The 27,330-nt window shown below is 40.0% G+C and overlaps 1 protein-coding gene across 1 annotated transcript; it reads right to left on the bottom strand.

The window, feature by feature from the left end:
• Positions 1-543: 543 nt before the first annotated feature.
• On the bottom strand, positions 544-24,392 carry wasla (WASP like actin nucleation promoting factor a). The gene is given in 14 exon segments (XM_047339989.1): positions 544-1,845; positions 2,538-2,646; positions 2,925-3,445; positions 3,448-3,486; positions 3,489-3,552; positions 3,752-3,753; positions 5,648-5,801; positions 8,305-8,347; positions 10,194-10,395; positions 14,801-14,824; positions 15,835-15,931; positions 17,763-17,849; positions 19,810-19,944; positions 23,943-24,392. Coding segments are annotated over 14 exon segments (1,644 nt in total). The 5' UTR covers positions 24,048-24,392; the 3' UTR covers positions 544-1,783.
• Positions 24,393-27,330: the final 2,938 nt, after the last annotated feature.

The raw sequence follows: 27,330 nt of genomic DNA, 5'->3' as shown, positions 1-27,330 counted from the left end.
GCTTTGATTCAGGTTTACAAGTCACACAGAGAATCTGACAAGATTGACAACATGTGGGGATCTACTTAAAATTAAATAAGGAATAACAAAATTCACTTTGTTTCACACAAAGCAGGAGAAGATTCTGAGATAAGAGATAAACCTTAGTTTTATTATATCACACATGCAGCCTGATCTGCAGGCAGTGTTGGGGTCCATAGAAACTTTCAAAAGGCCAGTATCTTGCCACTGGTTGAATTGGCCTGCAAAACAATTGGTGATAAACTGTAGTTTCCAAGTGGTAGTAAAAAAGCTGCATGTGTAAAAGAAAAACAGTTTCACGGTGTCTATGTCCAGCCTGTGGACCAAATAGTCAGAGGCAGAACCAGTTTAACAAAGAACAAGAAACTCATTTCTCTGTAAATATTAACATTTATTTAAGTATACAATTTAGTCTTCTCATTGCCCCGCCACCCCCACCCTTTTCACAGGTTCAGTGTCAGTATCTTGGCTTCTCAATGCAGCATTAAGCCTCGCTGGAGGACGGTAAAAACTCAAGAGACAAACAGGTCAAACAAGCATTGATTATTTCTTTGCACTGTTTACAGATGGAGGATCACAGGCATTGCCAAACCTACAAGCTGCTTGCAAATGCCACATTTGGTTCAATATTATTTGCTTTTTTAAAAATATTTTTTTCTCCATGCGGAGGCATTTACAATCGCATTGCATATAATGATAAGTTTGTTGACTGAAGGACGGAGCAGGATGGTGACTAGATCATTTAGTTTTTTTTTCATTATTTGTCTTGAATACTGACCGAAGCATTGTTTGTTTCCTCCATCAGAGAATAACGGAATGATGAATGAAAACATAGACCATTTCACAAAATGCCACAGGTGTGTTAGAATTGATGTGTTTAGACATTAATTCAAAGAAATGTGCTGACTTGAACATCAGTCATGTTTTTATTTCAAGGTTGCGTTACCGCAAAACCTTAAGCTTTTCAAAAGTGTCCACCGTCACTATATTCTGCATGAAATAACATAAAATTATCTTTTGACAAACGCACACCCGAAAAAACGCAAAACTCTACTATCATCAAAACTGTGTGCAAATAAACGACTTTAATAACGTTAAAAAAATTAAAAGTTGAAAAAAATCTATTTCAGGCAACCAAGTTGCCATGTTTTGGTCAACGAATGTCTTCATGAAAAAATAATACAGCTACACTACAACTACAATTTAATAGTAAACTTGAAGATATGAAAAGAAGAACAGTAAGAAAATAGTGTTATCTCGCATTTAAGCTGACCGCTATCCAACACAAAGAGGATCCTGCCTGTTTGGTCGCACATACGTCTCCCTTTTAAGTTTCTCAAACAAGGAAGGAAAACATGAAGAAATGAACACGTAAAAATATTTCCCAAGGATCTTTTGAGGACTCAGATCCCCTCAGTGGAGCAGCTAGTGTTTTATATTGTTGATTATTGATAATGAAATGTAGCAGGCTGCATCCCCACATTGTGCTGATGAAGATTTAAGTGCTTTCTGATGAAAGATGTTCTGGGGGAGAGGAAGGTCTATAACGACAAGGGCGCGTGATGAACCTTACAGATTTAACTGATGAGGTATTGCACAGATTAATTATTATGATCATAAAAAAAGCAAATAGGCAAAAATAAATATACAGCAAATTCATACAACATTTACATTACAATTTTAGTCAGATTCTGGAAGATTCCTACAAGATATTTTAGTGTCAGCGATAGGTTTGGGGGTTTGGAGGACTGGATATTCATCACTAGTCATCCCACTCCTCGTCGTCCTCAAAGTCCTCATCTTCGTCGTCATCCTCGTCTTCGTCTGAAAACACAAAAGAAATGTAAAAAGAAAAAGTGTTGAAATCCTGAGAATAGAAAACCTTTTCACATAACCTCAGCAGGACGGAAGCCGCAGGTTTGAACAGGAAATACTGGAAGGGAGAATTGGAGCTCTGCCTTAAAGGGGAAGTGGTTCGACAGTTTGGAAAATATGTTTATTTAGGTTCCTGCTGAAAGTTCGATCAACACCACTCTCATGTGTGCATAGTTATTACAATGCAATGAGCAGCAGCCAGCTAAGCTAGCTTACCACAAAGACTGGAAACAAGTAGTTACAGCTAGCTTCAATGTCATAAGTGTTAAAACACCATGAGAAAAACCAAAGAGATAAAAACCCAACAAAGCATTTTATAAAGGGGTTGAGGACTGGTCTATTAATTGTTCAGGACCAGTCTCTTCCTCTGGTTTCTGTTGGTTGACACCAAGGTGTATAACACTATCACAAATGAAATGTTTTTTACAATTTTTACACAAACAACCCAGACATGAGCATCAGGTGTTGATCTTATCATCCAACACACTGCAAGAAAGTGAATAAGCACATTTCCCAAAAATGTCGAATGAAGTATCCTTGTTTCTTGGGATAAGGTCTAAGGGCAACTAAGGAACCCTGGATGCTGTAGCTACGTGCCAAGTGTGTACCAGGTGATACACACAGCCCGTCAGCAGAACTACCTGAGGAATGGATGGCTTTGCTCCTCTTCTGCATCACCTCCATGAGCGCGCCGACGATGCCTGCAGTGGGAGCCGACGATGGAGGGCTGGACTCGGGATGATCCGGCACCTGAAGACAAACAAACAGATTTGGTTTGTAACAGGTACACTCACATAGATTCACATAGAGCATAACACAGATTTTCATGTGTAGGTAACTTTTACGCATTTTGCACATTTCTCAACAGATTATGTTTAAAAATGTTGGCGTGCATGGACAGTACAAACTAGGAGTTAGTGATTTATATATGGAATGCACACAGAGGCCCTGTGCAGTGTCAGTTGGCTGAATTAGCCATTAGCAGATCCTTGCACTCTGTTGTGGGAATCGGACTGTGATTGTCTTACTGTCTTGAGCTGGAATCCCTGTCGGATCTGGTCCAGCAGGGCGTCTCTTCCGGTATTAGTGGCCGGCACTTTGGGGTTCGGGTCCACCTTCTTCAGCTGGGTTCCTCCTCTGATCTGGTCCAGCAGCGCTGACTTCCCGCCTGGGCTCGGCGAATGGGGCGAGTCTCCACCTCCACCGACACCATCCAGCTCTGGAGGAGGAGGAGGGCCGGGCGGCGGAGGAGGAGGAGGTGGCGGAGGCGGAGCAGCGACAGAGCCAACACCGCTGCCGACCGGAGACGGCTGGGCAAGTGGGGGAGGCGGAGGGGGTGGGGCTTGGGGGGCGATGGAAGAGTGCAAGGATGGAGGAGGAGGTGGTGGAGGCTGGTGGTGGTGGTGGTGGTGATGGTGGTGTGGAGGAGGAGGGGGCTGGTGACCTCCTCTGGTGGGAGGCGGTGGGGGAGGCGGGGCACCCAGAGTTCCAGGTCTGGAGGGAGGAGGAGGAGGAGGAGCTGAGGCAGGTGCTCTGGACGGAGGAGGGGAGGAGGGGCTCCCCGACCCCCTCTGGATGGTGGAGGAGGGGTGGAGCCGAGTTATGGGGTGGTGGAGGAGGAGGAGGGGGTCCGCCACGAGAGGGGGGTGGAGGGTGCTGCAGGGGTGGGGTAGGGGACAAGGGATAGGAGATCAGGTTGTATCAATGCACCTCAAAATGACATCACACAGGCGACTGTCACATGTTCAGCAGCTACGCACACGGTCTCCAAGGCTTCACTGGAGGCTACAGTGAAGACACTATACAGTCACACAGACTCTTAACAGAGACATTACACTGCAGACCTTCTCCTCACTGCTGCTCACAGTACAGGAGTGATTATACACGTGAACACAAAATGTCAACAAAGGAGGAAACATGAATGTGTTAACGTGACCAAAGCTTGGTGATGGAGAGCCCACTGTTTGTTTCATGCATTCATTCAAGAAACAGTCTCTTCATCAGTGTCCACACACATTGATGTTTTCATCTCGCACTATTTTTGTCTCCACAAGTTGTAAAGCTTGTCATGTTTACCGCATGTCATCGTTACAGTGCCCATTCTATACAGATCTGTTTGGAATGGGCTGTGTGCTTGGTCTTATACTGGTTGCAGCTTTTTTTCTGAAAGTGAGCTATGTTCAACCAGGTTTAATAATCAATGTTTTGAATAGAATTAAAAGTTTTGTGACTGTCCAAAAGCGTGGTTTATATGCAAGTTGGAATGATTCACTTAACTGCCGTTATTGTTTTTCTTCAGACCCTAAAAGGACATTGTGTTTTTACTTTGAAGATACATTTCCAAAAAGGAAGCAATTCTTTGAATGTTGTAGTGATGCACGGTATATACCAATACCAGAAAGGTACTGCGAGACCCAGCAACTAAAAATATACGATACCTAATTTTATTAGTATCGGTACTTTATGAATGACGCCGGCTGCACCCGGAAAACACCGTCTATTGTCACTTGTGTGAGAGAGACAGAGAGAGAGAGTAAGAGAGCAATGCCCACCACCTGAAGTTCTTTATGTTAACTTTTAATAAAACTACAGCCTTTCTGAAGTTTCTGGCATAACTACAGTATTTCCATGTAAATAATTTGTCCTATGCAGTATAATAAATAACAATAGTGTACAGTATAAAGCCGTGCATCTTCTGCTCATGCAAATATTTCACACAAAAAAAAGTCAAAATTCACTCTTCTCTCCTGCCTTCAAACCAGTGCAGGTTAGTTAACATGAATACATTCTGGACTGAAACTGTCACCAAGTATAAAAAAGTCAGACAGACAGCAGATTTGAGGTCTGCAGATGAAACACTTCTGTCTGAGACATGAGTAAAGGCAGCATGAAGGAAATGATTGTACCAGATAAAGCTGTGAAAGGAATGATCTTTTGTTATATTGCTGTATATACACTTCTGATTTGATGGTTTCAGACGTCATGTCCTCTACATGGTTACACTGTGGTTACCATCATAAAACTCTAAAAACAAGAAAAACATCAGCTCTGTCAGACCTAAGGTAAATGACTGCATCACAGTTGGATTAAAAAGCATTAACCAGTGATTTATTCATGCAGAGTTATGATTCAAACACATTCATACTGATAGATTCCATTTTGACTGTATGGATGAAAGAGGACTTCAGCATTCAATGTTAAAACTTCTATTCCCTTTAATATTCGATATTTAACTTGAACTGACTTGTGAAATCTTTGATTCTAACTTGTTCATTTCAAAGGTTTTTCCACATTGTCAGAGGAAAAGAAAATCTTTTGAGTGAAAAAATGACATCCATCAAAAAGGACAACTCAGACAGTGGCACAAAGCAGCTCAAAACAATTACTTCCATAGTTGACTTTTTTAGCCGATAGAGTTTAAATTAGATGTGATCAAAAAATCTGTCAGTTTTTGTTTTGTGCAGCCAAGTATCCAAAAGTTGAGTTTACACTATGATATATAGAACAGCAGCAAATCTTCACATAAGGAGTTGCAACAATATCGGTGCTTTGACATTGTGCCCGGTGATAAAAAGATATGAAGATTATTTCTAGCATCAGACACTGATGAAAGGCTTTATTCTTCAACAGAACCTGCCATTTCGGGTCAGTTTGATACATCAAAGACATCAGTGTGTGTGTGTGTGTGTGTGTGTGTGTGTGTGTGTGTGTGTGTGTGTGTGTGTGTGTGTGTGTGTGTGTTCGTTCTCACCTTGTCTCCTCAGCTCGTTCTTGACGGCCTCCACCCCTCCCTTCTTCTCAATGAAGTCGTAGATGACCTTGGACGTCTCACGATCCTTTAGCTGAGCCTCGGAGATGCCGCACATGTCAAACAGGTTTTTCAGTTCAGGGTCCAGGTTGTTCAGCTGCAGCATTAAAAAACATGGAGAACATTCAAAAACACAGCGGCACACTGCTGAGGACCGATGACGGTAGGGATGTCACAATACCAAAAATGTTGTAGTCAATACCGATACCATGAAATTTCCACAATTCTCGATACCCAATTTGATAGCACGGCAAAAATCAAAAACAAAACAATAAACCCCACTTCAACACACTGCTTTATAAAAATAGATGAACATACAAAAACAACAGTGGCTATGTAGCCTTCAAGTGATAGATAAAACAGAGCAGTGGCACCGAACCTCTCTTCCGTCTGCAAAAGTGTGTGTGTGTGTGTGTGTGTGTTCGTCTCTGTCACTCTGTATAAATACGTGTCTCATAAACTCCAGAGCGAACCAAACAAACACAAAGTAAACCTGAAGCACTGCACGGGTCCCAAATAACCTCTGACCAGTGATGATGTCCACCATCAACGTGCAAAGTGAGCGCAGGGCAGCGGGGGAGTGAGGAGGGAGGAAATGCATTTGTGCGTGAATGTGTAGTCGCCACAGCTTTGCCAAGTTCATGCTACATCTTTTATTATTATTATTTCGCTTCTTGTCCCAACCCCACATGACTTGTTCATCCAATAGGGATTATGTAAGTATCTTTGATCAGTGTTAATGAAATGGAGCAGGTAGAGAGCGAATGGCCTTTGAGAGTGGACATCTGTTGCTGATTGTTTTGAGAACAGTGCAGTGGCTGTAGAAATGTTTTGTGTGTCATGATCACAAATGTACTGTAGACTACGGCTGCACGATATTAAGAAAACATGCGATATGGGATAACATGTTGAATATCGTGATGACTTGCGATAAATAAACAAATGCTTAAGTATAGAGTGTTGAAGTGTTTCTGCTTTGGTACAGTAAGTGGTCTATGCAGACAAAATGAAAAGCATTATTTTCCATTCCAACAACATGGTTTTATTGAAAAAATTCCACCTGGCTACGGATCCAGGGAGCCATGCATAGCTCCAGTTACAATCCGGTCTGTGTTAACACATGTCTGATCACACTGTGTGTGTGTGCGCGCGTGTGTGAGAGAGAAAGAAAGAGAGGAAAAGAGCGAGAGGGACGGCTGATGAATATGCACGCTGCTCTGAAGAAAGATTTAACTCATTAAGAAAAGTCTTGATCATTATGTGATGATCAGTGTTGATATCATGGCATCATTTCAAACAAATAAACTTTTAAACTGTAGCAAGTCAGAGACGTCAGCTGAGTCTGAGAGAGAGAGACAGAGAGCGATATATACGTATATCGCGCATGTTGATATTCCAATGATGATACATTTTCAATATATTGTGCAACCCTTCTGTAGACGACAACTTTCTGAGCAGCACCTCTTGAGAATATAATAATAAACTTTTTGATACACCACTCTCCCTCTGATAGAAACCAAACCCTCTTCATAGAAACCACTGATATGTTCATCCTTTTCAAAATAAAAAAATCATCAGTTTCCTGATCCTCTTTAACTGGCTCTGTTCTAAGAATTTTCATTTCTTAGAACAGCAGCGAGCCTCTTCCTCTAAAGTGAGGAGTAAGTACACAGCAGCCAGTCACAGTGTTAGTGTGACATCTGGTGGCCAACAGGTAGAAATACCATCTGCCTCTACACTGGCAACAAACCACCCAGCTGCTTTCCATCATGACCAGCTTCTGCTGTATGACTGACGTGTTCAAGATGGTTTGGTGTGCTCAGTTTATCATGAGGCAGTTAAAGGCAGAGAGAGGGAAGCAGTCAGCCTATTGCTTGTTCAGCAAGTCAGTCCGAGCATTAGCTCATTAGTGGACAAACTCAATATTGACACGCATCAGCAGCTCTTGTTGAACAGAGAAAATACTTAAGGTTTCTAAAAAGCCTCCATCTTGTTACGATAATTATTTGTCAAGCCTTAAAGAGACACTCCACACTTAAATGTTTTAGAGCTGCAAAACTAAATTATACGACTGCTCTTAAATGAAATACATTAATGCTGGTTTTAACATCACATTAATCACCAAAATCTTAAAAAAAAATCTGCGCTCGTACTCGAGCTGATTGCTAGAAAACCTAGATTACATTGCTTTAGCAAGTTAATTGGTATGTCGGATTGTGTGTGTGTGTGTGTGATCTGTAATAGTATTTTTTTTCAAGAGACTATGATTTTTGTGCCACAAGGTGACTATGCAGCTTTTAATATGCACTACCACAATTGTCCATGAAATAGTGGCTTCTTGAGTTGGTTCTAAAAAGAGCAGAGCTTTAAATTATTAATTTCTCCAGTTTGCAGCCCTCTAATGAGTTAATGAGGCCCCTGCCTGGTTCGCTCTGAAACATTCTGGGTCTTTCAGCTTCCGAGAAGCAGCGAGATGTCTGTGAATATGAGCAGGAAGTAACAAGAGCCTATTGTGTGATCTCATCATGCAGCCACCACACAGGTCACTATTGTGCTCCTATGAGTATGTGTAAGTGTGTGTCCATAAAGGGGCTACTCACATCAAAACCTGTGTTTGGATCCCAGCCCACGTGACCGATGTGCCTGAAAAAGACGGGACAGATATGTGGTGAGATCACACAAGTGTTGCATAAGTACACAGAAGTGCATCAATTGTTTAGTATGTGCATGTGGGCGACCATGTGCCCATGCTAAATAGTGAGCCCACACACACACACACTCACTCATCGGTCAAAGACAGTGTGGTCATTGAGCGCTTTCAGACTCAACATGTTTACTGCTGCCATGAAGAAGAGTGTGTCAGGTCTGACTGCACAACCAGATACTGTCAAAATGGGCCATATGCCGCGTTCCATTATACCTCGGAGCCCGAATTAACAACCCCCCAGTCGGAAGTTGCAAATGGAACAACACCTTAAGTCGAAATTTCGACTCGGAAAGTAGGAGGAACCTTAACTTCTGAGAGTTACTGATATTGGTGTACTGGGTGTGTTAGCGGCGGGATAACCAGATGTTTTTATTGAATAGTAATTGCAAACGTTTCCAGCACAGTGTGTCCTCAGAGTCAGTGCATCACAAAATCAGAGATCTTTCACCAGCTGTCCTTGCTGCATTTAGCAGCTGTAACTGTGTTTCTTTTTCTTTATGCGTTTGTTCTCCTCGCATTTTTCAAATATAACAGTCTGATCCTGGTTTGTGAAATATGCTGCTCTGCTGTCAGTTCAAAAACCCTGCCCCTTTTATGTGCAGGAGCTCAGATCTTGATGAAGCAAAGCTAGGTTGACTTAAAGAGTTTATAACCAGCTTTGTGTGACCACTTAACCTGATGGCGATTGTTAGGTTAAGTTCAACCAGATATCAGAAAGATATCCTGGGTATGATGAACTCGCTTTGTAGTACAGACCCCTGCAGTAATTGAGCAAAGACCTGCTGCTGGACTCAGGCCACAGAACCATTTAGAGGCATCACCGCTACTTTACAAAGAGCTGTTAATTCAAAGTTTGGTGAAGGTAGACTCAGTACGCAGAAATTTGAACTGGAGAATCTTTTTTTCGGGAATGCACTGTTGTTGTGATCTTCAATGTGACTTATGTTGGTGAGTCCCAGCCTCCTCTGCTAGAGAGCTGGTTGCCTGTTTACTCAAAGTTTATTAATATTGAACAATATTGTCCAAATCACACCAAATTCAACACTGCACTTCCTAGGTCCCTTAAGAATACACATGCTAAGTGTGAAAAGTGAAATTTTTTGTTTTCCTGACTGAAAACGATTAATTGCCTAACTGATTAGTAAAAGGACAGAAAATTAACCTGCAACCTGTGCAAATGATAACTGACAAGCATTGGCCTGTTCTAGCTTCACGAATCAAAAGGAGTCTTTCTTATTCTTTACTTCATATCACTGCAAATCTGGGTTTTGAAACAAGACAGATGCTACTATGGACATTTTTTTTCTACAGACATAACTTACTTAATAGATTAAGTAGTCGTTTGTTTTGGCCCAACCCCCGACTTTACAAAGCCCTTTCATTTCCTATATTATCGGCAGCAATTGGTTTCATCTGTCAGTCAGTCTATAACTATGAAAACTCACTATTTTATTTGTATAATAATAAACTTGAAGAGACTTAGTACTTGCTGCAGATTTGTGATTCATCAGTCAATGAGTTTTTAAAAAAGTGCATTGATTGAAAATTCCATACATACCTACATACTTGAGCATACGGTATTTCATATCTTTTTTTACAGTCTAGATACTTTTTAATTATTCAATCATGTTTCTCTAGGATTACTCAGAGTACTGTGAGCTCTGGCCCTACTGCTGATCCCCTCATATATTTGTAATTGATGATTTGAAGAAACTGAGTATATTGTCAGATTCCTATTAGAAATTGTATCACATTCTCTGTGATGTTGAACATGTGACTCACTGGAAGTTGCTGGGTGTGCCGATGTCGGCCTTGGTCAGTTTCTTCTTCTTGCTTTTGGTCTTCTTGTCCTTGCGGGTAAGGCCGCTGTGGCTCAGTATGTTGTTGAGGTGGTACGGCTGCTGGTGGCTGTGGGAGTTGAGGAATCTCACATTGTTGATCTCCGGGTTCTTGATGTCCACCGTGGCCATGGGCAGAGCTAGACCTGCGCAGGGAGAGACGTTCACTAGTAGCAGTTTTTGACAATACCTCCAATTGAACACCAAAGATAATAAACTCTAATTAGCAGATTGGCAAGAAATGTCCTGATGTCCGTATACATCCAAAGGCCTGTTTTTCAGGAAAGATAATTCAAACGAGGAATACTGCATCTTCTGGGCCAGTGCTTCCCAAGCTGGGGGATATGACTCACGAGAAGATTTCCAGTAATTTCATTTAAAAACAATTACAAAGAACAAATGTTATCCATAAATATTACAGAGGTTGAGAAATATTAGTAAATGTAAAATAAAACCATGCAAATAGAAATGTCATCAGACTTCGGATTTTCTTTGTACCCACAATGCAGCGGGTCAATTTACAGCAGCACAGGTCACAATTGCAAGTGTCTGGCACTGTTGTCGGGATTCAGGGGATGAACGCTTTGGAACTCCTGCTTTGATGAGCTGCAGGTCTTTGCGTGTAAGAGTTACCTTTGTGAGCTTGCAACCCCGTTATTGCCAAAGACTGAATTAATTCTGTTCGAAATGCTGCACAGCCATCAATATGACTTCCCCGGTACCTGGGGGATCAATATGGCACAGAGCTGGTGTAAACGCCGACATGTTTGATGTACAACAACAGTGATATTGTCCGTCAGTTCTGAGCTTTTGTGTTCCATGTTTTCTAAAATAAACATCAGGTAGGCCTCTCTCGTACTGTTGGTCAGGGCCATTCAGTCCTCGAAACCCTCGTAATCTCCACAAACCACAGCAGCATCTGACATAACCACTAATCCATTGCTAATCCCAGTCGAAATCTCTGGACCCCCATGAATACTAGATGTCAATGACCAGACCCACAGGCATGCTTCAACACTGCAGAGAAACAGGATGGGATGGTTGTGTTTAAGTCGGAGTATATGTGACTGAGGAGTTTCTACACTAAGATTAATGAAATACACCAGATTCATACAATAATTTTACCAATTTATGACAATAGTCGGTTTCCTGGGTGGCTGCTTGTGTTTGAGAACTTTGGTTTCTTTTGCACGTCAGAAACTAGAATTACCGCACTGCAGTTCTATGCCTCTGCCAACCAGTGCAGTTTCAGTGTCCATATTTCTAGATAAAAAAAATGTCCAGACTCATATGAGGTCACTGTGACCTTTGACCACTGAAACGTAATCACTTAAAGTGACAACTGCTCAAAAGTTGAAGAAATTCCTTCAAGCAGTCTTGAGATTTCATATTCAAAAGGCCCAAAACATGTTTTTTGAGGCCACCGTGACCTCAGAAGGGCACGTATGGGGTGGGTGTTAGCATAGCTACATCAGCTAGCATCGCTACTTCCAGTTGTAGACTTTTAGGCTTAAAACTGTGTAAATGACGCCGTTTCGAGTCTAATTTAAATGTCGGGTCTTGCAGACACCACACGAGCAGTATGGAGGCATGTTGTGTTTTTTTTCTGTTGTGTTATTACATCTGAAGGAGTCACCAGTTACTTCTATTGTATTGGATTTGGCTGCAACACTGTTTAGCCCTGAGACTCCAAAAGTCTTTTGTGGACTCAAACACTTCACACCCTCCTCCATCGGCATAGTGGTGAGTAGATAATGAGTGAATATACATTTTTGGGTGAACTATCCCTTTAACATATCCTACTGTTGTAGCAAGTTGGGACTTGTTATGTTCAAACTTTGTGTGTCTGACTTGTAAATCCAAACTGGCAAGAACGTAACGTCAACATACATCACCCAAACTGATCGGTAGCAACAGTGTCGCTCTGTTAGTCTTATGTTTCACCGCTGAAATGTCAGAAAGAATCTGCGCCACTGGAGAGAAACTTCAATGAAAGAACAAACTCAGGCACAAATCCATGGAGTTGATTGAAGAGACGACTGATCTGTTCAGCATATGTTAATCTAGCTCTTTACAGCTACGGTGTTTGCCAACAGTCAGAGGGATTAATGAAAGTAAACTGTTCTTCGGAATGACACGCAGACACAGCTGCAGGAGGAATCTAAATCAAGGCTCTGATGCACTGGGATCATTGCTCAAATATTTTGCATTTGATGTGGATCATCAGGAACAAGTTATAGGAGATCAAAAACCAGTGTGTAAAGAGTGCCACTGAACATCTCAAAAGTGGACGAAATATTATATTATATGACCCCTGTTCTGAAGGGTCGGTCAGTGTCACCACACACAAGAGCAATGATGAGATTCAACCTTTACAAAAGAAGGGGTATACATGCTTCACAACCACTGGAGTGAGTGTGTAAATGTTGGAAGGGAATATATAGAAAAAGAAATGTGCTAGGTTTAACAATTCACTTCAACAAGAGTCCATGAACCAACCAATCACACCTTGTATATGGAGGTGTGTGTATGCACATGTGCAAGTGCAGCCGCCTGTTTTTTTCAAATTTTTGGTGTCATATTAAATTTGTTTTTGGGAATAGTAGCATTTAAAACAAAAAAAAACTTACATAATAGTTATCTCACAAGTGTCAATTTCATTCAGGTTCACATTAAGCTCACCAATTACAAAAACATCTTATCGGGCGTTGAGTTGCAGCAAAGTTCACATGATCGTCCTTACCAATCTAACATCTGTGATTGATCTTTAATGCAACTAGGGCTGAAACGATTCCTCAAGTAACTTGAATAAATCGATTACTAAAAATCATTGATTCAAATTCTTTGCCTCGAAGTTTCTTTTAATCCATATACTGCCAGCGAATGTCTGTAGACGCGCTCTCTCTATTACTGTTGCACAAAGATGCATAATCGATGGAATAATCGATAGAATACTTGGTTGCTAAAATAATTGATAGCTGCAGCCCTAAATTTAACATTTAATATTAAGTGTGGTGGCAATCACAATACTGTAACTTGATAGATGGTTCAGTGTAGCAGTACTGGATATTAGGGACACCACACACCAGCAGTGTACTATGCAAGTCATGTATGTACAGAAGGACTCAGCAGAGGGATTTGATGGTCTTTTCTTCAACTGGATGCAGTATCTATTTTTTTAAGATTTTCCGCTCTTTCATTTGCTTCCATGTTGTGCGACTCATTGCACGTTGACATGATGCTGTGAACAGAAACGCGGCTTTCCAAGGTTCTGGAGTTTCACTATTGGGTCCCACTGATCAAAACATGTTGCAGACCACCAAGTAACTAAGTATTAAAATGCAAAGCATGCAATTTTCAGTTTATAGAATCATGCTATCTTGGTGTAAACACAGCTCAAATATCAATATAGCTGATCGCACAATAGACCTGTTGCCATTCCTTTTTATCTGTTTATTTTGTCAGATGACTTAGCAAATATACCAATGTGACAACTCCTGAAGAATAATAAAATGTATAAAAGAAAACAACCTGTTGAGGAGTGGTGACTGTGGGGATTACAGATTAGACCTAATGTGCATCACAACAGGGTTTAAAGAGAACAACAGAGACCATGTGGTCTACATATGGCACAGATGGACTTCCTGCTGATCAGATTAACCTGCAGAGGACTCCACTCTGTCAGTGTGAGTCACACTGTCGTGTGTAAGGAAACACCACAACTCAAATCTCCCTTCTCCTGGCATTTGTCATTCAGTCACGTGAATAACATCCATTATCGTAGGACATGCATGAACACGGTTTTAATCAAGGGCCCTGATTCAACTCAGTGAGCTGCTCTGTGAAACCACTGTGTGCTGTCGATGGGCACATATACATATGTAGGGACATGAATACATTATAGTCACTGAACGCCAACACAATACATTACCAAACAGACCCGAGAACTGCAGATCACACTCAAACTCATGTTTGTTAATCCAGGTCATAGTGACCAAAATGCCTTTGTGTTTATGAAAAAGGAATAAAATAAATTGTGGATGAAGTTTTAGCTGTGAAAACACAGGGTAGCTTGTATGAGTGAACTTGAGGTATATGCAGTATTATTAAGTCGACTGTAGGATCTTTGTAATTGGCCCATGGGTGTGTTGGTTTTGTAAATATAGCAGCTAAAGGGATTAAAAACCAATTAAACCAAGAAACTATTGGCTAAGCTCTCATTTGTTCACAGATCCAGTAGTTGTGTTTTTCGCCTTTTCTCCCAGTTTGCTTTTTATTTCCTTGTTTTTTTATGTGATAAGTCTTTGATTTTTCTTAATTTACAATTTGTCCTATTGTACTTCTTGCTTTTTGGCATGGTTGAGTGAATCTTGTGTTAATGTTAGTGGACACTTTGTGATTTGATGAGCAATATAAAAGAAAGTTACAAAAACAAATATTGATATAATGACATGATTTCAAGATAAATAAATAAAATGTAAGTATGCCACTGAGCTCTTACAACCAAATAGTGAGTAAAACTGAATCTGCATCATCAAGAGTTCAACGTACCATTTTTAGGGTCACCTCTTTTCTCTGCAAAAGAGAAATTAACAGTTATGTTTACAGAACAACATCGACAAGATTTGTCTTACCTAATAGAAATGAAAGATATTTGGATTTTTTAAGAGGCGAAAGATGAAGGTGAGCTCTTCAAGAGTGAGGAAGTGTGTTTAGGTTAAGTTAGTACAATGCTGTGGCGGGCCGAGAGAAGACATGACCCTCAAAAGGTGTAGAAGTTGTCAGAGAGAGAAAATACCGTCTCATGTGTTGGACGACGTGGACAACACAATCAGAAGGACAGTTCAGGAAGTCCAGAAGAAAAGCCAAAGGGTTGAAAGCAAAGTTCAGTCTGACAAAAGCGAGTTCTCACTGATGTCGTCAAGTGCCCCTTGGGCGAGAGCATGGAGGCATGAGCTCATGCAGTGTGTGCTCGCGAACGTGAAAGTGGCTCCGGAGGAGAATCACAGAGGACATTTAGGCTAAAAACCTGGTGTAAATGACCTGGTTTCTGTCTAATTTGAGTTTCAGTGCTTACGGACACTTGGATGACACCACATGTATGGAGACATTTTCAGTTTTTTTTCTGTTGTTTTGTTATGTTTGAAGAAGAGTTTGCCAGTTACTTAAATTTTATTGGATTTGGTTGCGACACTCTTTACCCCTGAAACACCAAATGTGTTTTGTGGACTCAAGCACTTCAACCACCCCTCCATCGGCATGGGGCGAGTAAATAATGATTGAGTTTTCATTTTTGGGGGAACCATCCCTTTAAGCTTGTATTTACTCCTTTTGAGATGCAGTGGAAAACCTTATTGTGTGAAAACACAAAAACAATATAACTTCAGGAACTTTAAGTTACTAGGTTGATGTCATTTTCTAATCAAGAATATCTAATTCTCATCTCCCTGAGCTTGGGCATTAGCGAAGCAGAGGGGTGTGGGCATAGAGGTTAGAAGAGGAAGAGACAAGTTCAACAGTTTCAGATGAGAAAGGTCGCACAAGCAGAGGAAGCAGAGACCCCCATAAACCCCCCAGAAACTCACCAGTTTTGCGTTGCCGTCGGTTGAGCAGGTCATTGATGGCGAGTCTGAATCTTTTGGCTTCTTCTTCGCTTGCGAAATTCAGACCAATCTGACAGGTCTGTAAGGAAGGAGAGCCACAGATGATTAAAGTGACTCCTTTCTTTAATCTGTAAAGACCTGATGCAACAGCATGTATAGACCTTTTAGACTTGGTGTGACCTCTTCATGCTTCTCCCTTTAGGGCACGGCCACACATATGTGAATGTATCAGTGCACCGAACCTTCACCTCCTGTTCACTTCCAATCCGTGCGAGACAGGGCGAATAAAACATTCACTTCCTGTGGCGAATCAAATCCGCAACATGGCTTCGGGAGTTTCACTTTGGTAAAGTTTGACCTGCGATATTCACCTGCCTTTGCATGTGTGACCCTGCCCTTATGCTATGTTCCAGACAACTTGGATGTTGGGATTTTCCAATATCCTACTTGAAATTTGTATATGTATTGGACTGGTTTCCAAGTAAAAAAGTGCCATGCTTGTTTTCTACGAGGTCATCATTTTTAAAGACATCTCAGCATGGTTGCTGGTTTCATTGGTTTTTCAAAAAACTGCTAAAAAAGTTAAGGGAAACGACAAAGATTTACAAAAAAAGCCAAATGTTTAAGCCATCCATTTTTGTATTTATTTAATGTCTAGCTCTGCTTCAGAGGCTGAGAATTTAAAGTTCTTCTAAACATCTACTATGCTGTCAGCTCTTCAGAAGAGCCTCGGGTTTCAAGGTATTGTCTTCAAACAACGCTTGGTTTTAGAATGAGTTTTTATTTGGCTCATTTGGTCTTAATGGGTTAAATAAAAAAATATTTATCAGAAATAAGGACGGATGACTTTGCATTTAAAAAATTACTCTAAATAAAAACACTAATAAATGTTAGTTTGAATAATTTCAATCATCATCGGACACCGTCTGGTGTCACTCATACTGTTGATTCACTTAAAGGTTTTTGATCAACACAACTTTGAAAAATAAAAAAATATGGTTGAGACATGAGTCACATAGGGCTGAAAATAAAGATTATATTTGATAATCGATTAATCTGTTGATAATTTTTGGGATTAATCAATTATTAATTTAAAGTGTGTGAACATTTTACGTTTAAACCTCAAAGAAAACTTGCGGTATGAAACTTAAAGCCGTTTATGATCCTCCAGTAAACCTGGAGAAGACGAGGAGGAGGAAGCAGAGCTCCAACATGTTTTCTCTTAAGGTTCATAACACAGTGATGTTTTGCTGCTGTTCCATGTCAAATCACCTTAACACAGTTTGTAGCTAACGGTCTCTGAAGGATTTAATGCAAGTTCTCACACTTTTGACGACTTGTCACTGATGTATCTGAGGTGCTTGTCTCTTCCATTTTTCAAATGTTTATTCCTGAGAGGAGATGTGAGCTGAACAAGGCACAGGATTGGCTGGTTTACTGCCCACACCTCAGAAGACGCTGCCACAGTGTGTGCCGTGTATTCTAACAGACCCAACTAATCGATTACTAAATTAGTTGCCAACAATTTTTATAATCGATTAGTTGTTGCAGTCCTACAGTCACACCATAAATTAATTGAATGCAAATGAAATGCTGCCCACAGCAAAAGTGGATGTTTTCATTACAAGCCACTGGTTCAGCGATTTGTGCACCTCTATAAATAAAGACTGATCGTTTAACTTTCTGAAAATCAACAGCAGCAGCTTGTTTAAAGGGCAGACACATCCTGAATGCTGCGGATGCTTCGCATTAGTGTCTGTGGCAGCGGAAATGTTTTTTTGAAGATTAGACTGTGTAAACACTTTTGGTGATTATAACACTTGATTAAATGGAGAAGAAACCGATCGGTGAGACCAGCTGCGGTGGGAATTTTGGTTTTGAGGAGATTGTTAAAAGAGTTGCACACATACGTCTCCTGCAAACGAGATGAAGTAGGATCTGGAGCTGCTGATGGAGAAGCTGTGGTACAATTCTTGTTCGAACATGGTTTTCCCTTCCTGCAAAAAACACAAGATGGAAAAAGAAATATCAGTAGTTTCTTCTTAAAAAGAACTAAACCTTTGACTAAGATAATTATCCAGTGAACAGAAATCCCCTTCACTCAGCTGTTCATTTAAAAAGTGAACCATCAGTTTTTGGATTCAGTTCCTTCCTTCCCTGACAGCTGTGGATCTCAGTTAATTCATAACCAAATTCACATAATCCTCCTTTTCACAACATCCATGTTTTATTTTTTGGTTAGTCTAGTTGATTTGCTTTTCAGAAGACATAACTCATTAACAGAAATAAATCTATACAGAACTGACATTATGTTGTCTTTAATTTTAATAAAAGAACTTGAAAGCAGTTGTATATTTTGTCCTCATACACTGTAATATCCAGACAGATCCAGGGCCTGTATAAACATCAGACAGTAAACGTAGCAAGTCAATCTGATCCATTGTGGTTGCATCTCTATTACAGCATCGTATTAATCTCTTCAGTGATTCACTATAGTGTATGGGTGCAGTCTGGCTAAAACCCACAACATGCAAAGCTTGAATGGAAATTAAGGCTGCAACTGACAACTATTTTGATAATCGATTAACTGACGATTAATTGATTATTAAACAGATACAAAGACAAGCTACATTTTAACCTTTCTTTAAGTTTTCAAAAGTCAACTTCCTTGTCTTCTTTTACAATGCTCTTTCTATATGTATTACAGATATGTGCAACTTAATTATGACTATAATTCCAGTTTCCGATATCTAGCTTCTTAATTCTGACTAGTCCTAATTAAAATTCAAGATATTTGTTAATGTGCCTCAATTCAAGATGCCTTAAATTAAGTTTGAACTACTCAGAATGGTGTCTTAGATATAATGAACTTGAATTGTGACTCATCAGAATGCAGTTGTGGATATCTGCAACTGGAATTAAAGATAGTAATAATTAAATTGTGGACATATATAATAATAAATCCCACAAACATGAATGGCAAAGGTTGTTTGAATCTAACTAGTCAAAGTGTAATCACAGATAATGACATTTTGAGTAAAAACAGAATTAAAGAGACTCTTTTAACTGTTATATATATATCTTGCAGAAATTCTAACAAGTCACAATAAAAGTTCAACTACTCAAAATAATGTTGATACATTAAGCGTTATTTCTGAATAAACGAACCTGGTTACCAAACGTTAAAACTGCCAGGCCTCCTGAATGTGCCTCTGTGTGACCGGAGGTGTGTCCGTCTCACGGCACAGTCTCTGTAAGTCTCAGCAGTCTTTTGTTTCAAATCAGACAAGCTGCACTGGGCTGTTATCATGTCTGTTTTACACAAAACCTGTCAATGCAACATCTTCCAGCAGGTTGTTTTTGTGCTTCAGAACATGGCCGCTGTGAAACATTGTTCACATCACACATCATTACAGTATGCACCTTAAATTTGTTTACGATCTACCAGAAAACCAGAGAGAAGAAGCAGAAGAATGGCTCAAACATGTTTTCTCTTTAGGGGCCTTCTTTAAAGGCTTTAATGTAAAGGCTTTTGGCAACTTGGGTCGTAAGCTGAATTGTTAGTGATGTTTGCCTCATTCGTCACGTGAGCTACAAGGCACAGCATGGGCATGTTTACTGCCCCCACCTCAGGAGACGTTGCCACAGTGTTTTATAATAGACCGATTATCAGATTATAAAATTAGTTGCCAACTATTTTTATAATCGATTTTTGATCTATTTAATTGATTAGTTGTTGCAGCCCTAATGGAAAAGTTTGAGAAAAAAAGTCCCACATTTCGGGAAAATGCTCAAGTGCTTAGTGTTAGAAGACACACGTGATATCAATCTCATATTTGTATACACACAGACACAACAGTGGTATCACGCTTCAGACTGTTCCTTTAAGATGTTAGATTTGACTATCCTCTGGTACCGAGTTTATTGTTTTTTCCTTTACAGACTGGTCTCACTCACTTTGATGTCAAACACTCTGATGAAGTAGGATCTCTGTGGGTTGTCTTTGATGAGACAGGCCACTCCGCAGCATCTCTTCCCCCAGCTGGCATTGCGCTCTGCCACGTACACCTGGACCACCGCCGAACACAGAGTCTGAACAGACATAGGTCAGAGGACAGGACAGTCATTATCCAATCAGTATGGGTCTTTAAGGAATGAATACTGTTTCAACAATCAATAAAAGCAGTGAAGTTGTTCAGTCAGGAGAATTTTAATTGCTGGGCTGTAATCTCCCTTCATTGTGTCCGGATTTTACAGACTCATCTAGTTCCTGGTTAAAAGCCTCCAAACTCCACATATGTGATAGAGCAGCCATCAACTATAGGAAGAAATGGACATGATTCAAAACCTTTCAAAAGTGATAAGGGCTAGAGATAGCATACACCTGCTAACAAGAGCAGTACAGATAACCACGTCCCACGTGTAAATATCTTAAATGTGGATCAGGGTCACCTCTTTTCCCATCAAAGTGGATCTTAAATGTGCAGAATAACATGGATTAACTCTTTACTTGAATTCTAGAAAAATCTAGAATAACAACCTTGCAGTTGTATGTTTCTGTTGACCAATCAAGTTGCAGTTTACATCCCCTTCTGTCCAGACTCATTTAATAAAATGTGTATTGAAGACTTAAAAGGAATGTAATAAAAGTTATAAAATGTATTTTGTCATAATATTGAATACAACAATTGACACACTCGCTAAAAAAGAAGAAAGTAAATCAGAGGAGATTAGCTCCATGGTGTTATTCTCAAACGCATGTTTCAAAACAGACATCACAGAAGCTGGAGAGGAAGTGGCCTTCCACCAACCAAGATGATTTTTGCCTAACCTGGAAAGATAGCCTGATAAATAACAAGCACTCTGAGATGCCAGAACCTTCCATTATTCATAGAAGAAAGTAAGAACAACCCCAAGTTCCTCTTCAGCACTGTAGCCAGGCTGACAGTATATTCCTTTAACTCTGAGAAGCAATGTGCATGAGCTTCTTTACAAACAAAATTATAACCATCCAGGAAATAAATCCACCACTTCCTCCCCATGAATTGCACAGACATATTGTCTAGTCCAGAAACCATAGAACCACCAGATTTATAGTTAGACCACTTTTCTTCAACTGATCTTTCTGAACTGACTTCAGTCTCTTCCTTTAAACCACAACTTGTCTATTAGACTCTTTCCCAACTAGAATTTTTAAAGGAAGTGTTCCCCCTTATTGACAGTTCCATATTAAATCAGATTAACATGTCTTTGTTAACTGGCCATGTGCCACAGGCTTGGCAACGTAGCGGTAATTAAACCTCTTAAAAAGCCCACTCTTGACCCAGATGTTTTAGCTAATTAGAGACCCATATCAAACATTCCCTTCATTTCTAAAATCCTTTAAAGATTAAGGAATGGCACTAGGCTGGTTTAAGTTGTATCAGATAGATTCCAATTTGTTAATGTTAACAATGACTCCATGCACACAAAAGTTAGTCATGGAGTTCCACAAGGTTTTGTCCTTGGACCGATACTTTTCACTTTATGACCAGATAGTCACCTTGGTTGGTATTATTTTGGCCCCCAGCTCTACTGTGAGTAACCTTGGAGTTATGTTTGACCAGGACATGTCATTTGACCCACAAATAAAACAAGTCTGTAGGCAAGATTTCTTCCACCGGAGGAATATTATAAAAATTTGAAACATCCTGTCTCAGAAGGATGCTTAGAAACTAGTCCATTCATTTGTTAACTCTAGACTGGATTACTGTAATTCTTTACTATCAAGATGTCCCCGTAAGTCTGTGAAAAGCCTCCAGCTGGTCCAAAATGCTGCAGCACGAGTGATCACAGGAACAAGGAGAGATCATATTACTCCTGTCTTAGCTTCTCTGCATTGGCTCCCTGTAAAATTCAGAATATAATTCAAGATCCTGCTCCTCATATACAAAGCCCTAAATAATCAAGCCCCTTCATATATCAAAGAGCTCATAACACGATATAGTCCCAATACATCACTTCGCTCCCGAAAAACAGGCTCTCTTACGGTTCCTAGAATCTGTAAGAGTAGAATGGGAGCCTTCAGCTGCCTTCAGCTACCAGGCTCCTCTCCTGTGGAACCAGCTCCCACTCTGGGATCGGGAGGCAGACACCATCTCTAGCTTATAGTTAGGGCTGGATCAGGTGCATGTTATTTCAAACTAATTTAACTTTTTCTACACAGGTTTAAAATTTGAACAAAAAAGATGCAAGCAGCTTCACAGGGCTGGAAACAATAAACATCTTGTCGTCCATCTTGTTATCGGTCGTGGACATCAGTTTGGACTCATACAGCTAAAGCTACAGGTTATTTTCAGTATCAATCTTTAAATTGTTGTTGCAATTAATCTTTTAATTTTTCAGTCATTTAGGACTGTAACCACATCAACAGTGGTATTGTGGATTCTCTAAATTGTTTTCCTCCATGCTTGCTTACTTGTTCACATCCAGCATGCATCAGAAAGGTAAAAGTATTTCAAAGTTGCCACCGTAAGAAGCATTAGCGAATAGCAGCTGCATGTTTGTGACATTATGGCTTCTTACAGAGGGGGAGATAACAGAAACAACAACTGAACTGGAAAATCCACCTGCTTCCTGAACTCATCTGGGAAGAAATATTTTGCGTTCCAAGAATTATCAATGACGACAATGCCCCCTGCTGTTGTTTGATGAGAAGTGTGCAAACTACGGATAAGATACGAGTCACTAGATGGCAGAAATGTAACCCCAGGGAATTATTTGTTTATTTTTTAAAAGTTTTTCAGAGTTAACTAAGAGAAGTTACTATTACATCTTAAATAAATTATCTAAATATGACCACATGGTCACAGTGTGGTAGAATTCCGAACAAAATATATCATTTGCTACGAGGGCTGAAAAAAATATATTGTTAAAATAGAATTGAATCTCATCAACATAATGCCATGACAGGGAAAAAAATACCTATCACTGTTTCCATGGTTTGTTCGAAACCCAAATATATTCCATCTACACTCATAAAAACAGCAAATCTCCCAATTTGAGAAACTGCTAGCAAAGAATGATTGGCATTTTCTGGCTTAATTAATAAATTGAGATTGTGAAATCATTTCAATTTAAGTTCTCAATACATTTTCAATTGACTTATGGTCCTGGCCCTCTTTAAAAATTTTAATATGGGACCACATCCCAATACTTGGCACCATACTCTATTAACGTCCAATTTGTATATTTTGGACCAATGAAGTTTGCCACCACAATTTCCTAAACTCCCAAGTTAACATATTTACACAGTGCATGTTGTCTGGCCAACAGTCCAAGTTTCAATCAGGAGCTAGTTAAATTTACATTTTCGTGGCAGTGACAATGAAAGTTCTGTTGATAAAATAATCACATTATTAAAAAATCCTTTTAGCTCAGAATGAAACTTTGTTGTGTGGTCAAAAAATTTGCATGTTGTGTTCTAGAAATGTTCAAAATTGCCAAATACAAAGAACTTGTGTTACTTATGTGACTTGGCTTTAATGAATGTTGTAATTTTTTATTTTATTTTTATATTTTCTACTTATATGTTCCATTTATTTGTGTTTTTTTCGGAGTTGTTGTTATTTTTGTTTAATTATGAAAAACTAAATAAAAATGAATGAATCAAATATGAACTTATAACTACTAGAGTTGATGTCATCAATGCTTTTCTCTTAGTCTCTGAAGTTACAACCTGCAGTTCACATTTACTCATGTGCTTACAAGTTCAGACTTGATGTAGTTGAAGCTCACACAGTGTTTTCATCGGACAGGACCTGTATCGTGGAGTTATACAGAAGAGGCTGATGAACAAACCAAATACAAACGTTGATTCAATATATTGACAACTATTAAAACACATGAGACAGTCAAAACGTCAGGGACTCTGCAGGGTCCCAGGGTCCACTGTAGGTCCGGGGTCAACACATGTTTCTGCTGCCTCACATAGTCCCAGGGGGGGTGGTGACCGTGAAGAGACAGCACAGGACGGACATGGTTCTGTCTGCTCTGGGTGGACATTCCTGCTCCTCTGGGACCCTGCAGGTGATTAACAGGGGGGAACTTACGGCGCATTTCCTGCCCAGGTAGCCGAACAGGCACTCGTTCTCCTGCGGGGTCAGGAGGATGGAGCCGATGTTTGCGACCCTGCGAGGCGGCGGGTGGCTGTTCATGGCTCGGGAATTCGTGTAGCTAACCCCGAAACGATGCGGTTCTCCCCGGACGGGTTCAGCAAACTACTGATTACAGAAGATCCATGCGGGCTCCGGTTGCTGTGGCCTGCAACCGGATCATCTCCGCTGGGTCCGACTCCGGGCTGCAGGGCGGAGGAGGATGCGGAGCGTTTCCCTCGGCTCTGTCCTGCTCGAGAAAGAACCCCAGCTCCTCCTCACGGTGTCAATATAAAAAAAGCAATGGCCCGGTCAGAGTCTGCAGGAGGATAAATGCTCAACTGTCACACGGAAAGTCCTGCAGCTGCAGCGGCGATGCGTACATCCAACATGGCAGCAAGACGGAGCAGACCAATTTAAAACGAGAGGAGAGGGGGGTGTTGCTTTGGACAAACTACAATCACTCCCTGTAATGTGGATAATGTTACGAAGCTGGTGAACGGACAGACAGAAACAAAGCAGTTTAGCTTGTTTTCACGTTAAATACGTGTATGATGAATGTTATGGTTCGCTACGAGACTAATATGTCGTTGCTAACACAAAATGGTTCGGTCCGATGTGGCAGCAGGAATGCAGCTCTGCGGAGGGAAAGGGAGGAGTGACGTAGAAAGGGCGGGGCCAGATGGTGGCCGTGGAAACGTTGATAAATAATTTATTAAAAACTGAATATTTATATTCATAGTAGTATATGAAATATGATAGTATTGGAATAAAATATTCTGTATATATGATGGCTTTTGTTAAGGGAAAAAATTAAAAATTCAGATATCTGATGAAATAAGAAATAATAATAATTCTCCATTTATCCAGACAGAAAGCACATACTTAATATAAAACAACAATGATAATTATGCATAATAGTTCCATTGTAGTAAAAATACATTTAAGTAAAAACAAAAACATGATTATAATTCCCATGATTTACTGTGACTTGTACAGACAAGGATGTGGTGCTGAGGAAAATAGTGGAACTAAGTACCCATTGCCACAACAGAGGCAGGGCCCTGCAGAAACCCTCGAACTAAAAGTTCGTTTTTTTTTCTCAAATACTCAGTATTAGAAGCATTAAACAATTACTGATTATTTAAATTGTACACTTCTTTACCACAATCTTGCATATTTGACACGAATAAGTCAGGTCGGGACATTGTTGTACAGAAATTACAGCAAGTTGAAAAAATAGGCCTGAACTATAACTTTTTTAACTTTTGTTTCTAATCAACTCCTAATTACTGATTATCCTGATAGTACAGATGAACATGTTTAATTGCTCTTTGGGGTCATTGTATAGGGTATAGGCTAAAAGGGTAACAATGGAGTGTAGGTTGACCACCTCTGTCGTCAAGAAGTCACCTACTCCCTAAACAGTTTTTTGTAAAGGCCTTCAAGGAAAACAATTGAATGGAGGTGCAAAATTCATCCTTTAAGTTGTGGTTTGGTTTCCAACTGTTGCCGAGAAAATGATCTAATTTATTAGCTTCTACACCAGATAGTCTCTGACTAACTAAAACAACATTGTTATCATATTGAGAATTTAAAATGCTATAGCCAGAAACACAATGAGCTGCTCTTAAGGTCCATAGCGCGGAAGGCAAATGCAAAGTCTGGTGGTTTCTTTTTCTTGGTTCATCATTATGAATGACACTTTTCACAAACAAAAACTCATGTGATCCATTAATATAAAGATAAACCCCAAGCTCCCTTTCCTTGTCATGTATGTTTATGCATTTCTTGTCCATTTCCACACCCTTTATCCTTTCAACATTAAATGTAATCTTTCTGGTTTTGATGTTTGCTGGTTTTTATAAAGTTTTTGCAGGATGTCCTTGCAAGAGAGAGGATAACAACTCTCACTGTCTAATCATAGAACAAGAACACTGGAATCAAATTTGCATATACATCAGGTGGTGTTGGGTTAGGGTTAGGGTCTGACAGTGGCCAACCACTTTCAAGCGGTACCTGATCTTAGAGAACGCTATGTGCTGGTGATACACAAGTGGCATACACCATCAGCCTCTCTTTGATTTTGCTGCAACTGGTAATTTGTGAATAACTGTGATGTTTTCAGTCTGTCAATGTACCCATCCGTTTGGTCCAAACCAAGCCCAGAGACCCTTCTGGTCCTCCTGATCAATTGACACGACCCACCTCTCCCTAAATCTCATCTGTTTACTCCATCACCACCATCCCAGCATGGAACTAGCAAGACATGCAGACATCTCTACATTAAAGAAACACATAGCTGCTGCTCTGTCATAACAAACTTCAATGAACTTATTTGGTCTTAAATCAAAGCAAATAAAATGAGAGCGAAGGTTGTGATGGTAGTGGTGGCAGATGGACAGACGTCAGCGGAGGTGGGCATCCCGCAGGTCTCACCCGCCTGCTGCAGTGTTAAAGCCCGTCAGCGGCATTAACAACTAATTCTAATCTGCAGACCAGCTGCTTCTTCAATCTACTGTATGAAACACTGAGCAGAGGCCAAACAGGAGGAGTTAAAGTACCATTCACAAATATAAGACAACTCGTATTTCAAGACTGACATCCTTCTAATGTTTCTAGAACATGCAGTGTTCATTACAGCCACAAGCTTAAGATGTTGGATTTAACAAACTGCACCTGAGCCTTTCCAGGTCGGAATCCAAAAGTTTGTCTTGAAGGTGATCATCAACACAGATTATCTCATAAAGGTTTCTTCCTCTACAGGTCAGGAATGGAATCTGGAAATTTAAGGATTATCTGACTATAGACAGTTATATTTTTAGCCAAATCTGTTGCCTAAATATCAGATTGAAATATCCCAACAATAGCAAGATGCATTGCAATTCAAAGTCTAATAGTAAGACTCATATCCCCAGAAAATGAATCCCACTGACTTTAATGATCCTCTCAGCTGTTTGTGTCTGTTAGCATGCTAACTTGGTAAACTGAGATAGTGAAAATGGCTAATGTTACACCTTGTAACATAACATCGCTCTGCCTAGTCTCACAGAATAGGCTGTAGATTCCCAATCGTGCTATCTTGTCTTGACTGAAGTGTTGAAAATAAGTTATTATAATGCTGAGGCAAGGCAATTCAAAGTGCTTTATGTAATGCATTAAAACATATAAAAAGAAAATTGCAAATGCTGGTTAAATGTAAATTAATACAGAATAAACCTTTTGTAAATTTTTTATTAAAATAAGAACAGAGAAATGACATGAGGAAAAGATGTTCATGTGAGTAAAAGTTGTCAAATGCAATGCAAAATGAGTTCTGACTTAATTTGTCTTGTTTCACACACAC

The sequence above is a fragment of the Hippoglossus stenolepis genome, chromosome 5, assembly GCF_022539355.2.
Source record: "Hippoglossus stenolepis isolate QCI-W04-F060 chromosome 5, HSTE1.2, whole genome shotgun sequence".
Taxonomy (NCBI): Eukaryota; Metazoa; Chordata; class Actinopteri; order Pleuronectiformes; family Pleuronectidae; genus Hippoglossus; species Hippoglossus stenolepis.
This window is presented reverse-complemented; position numbering and strand designations above follow the sequence as displayed.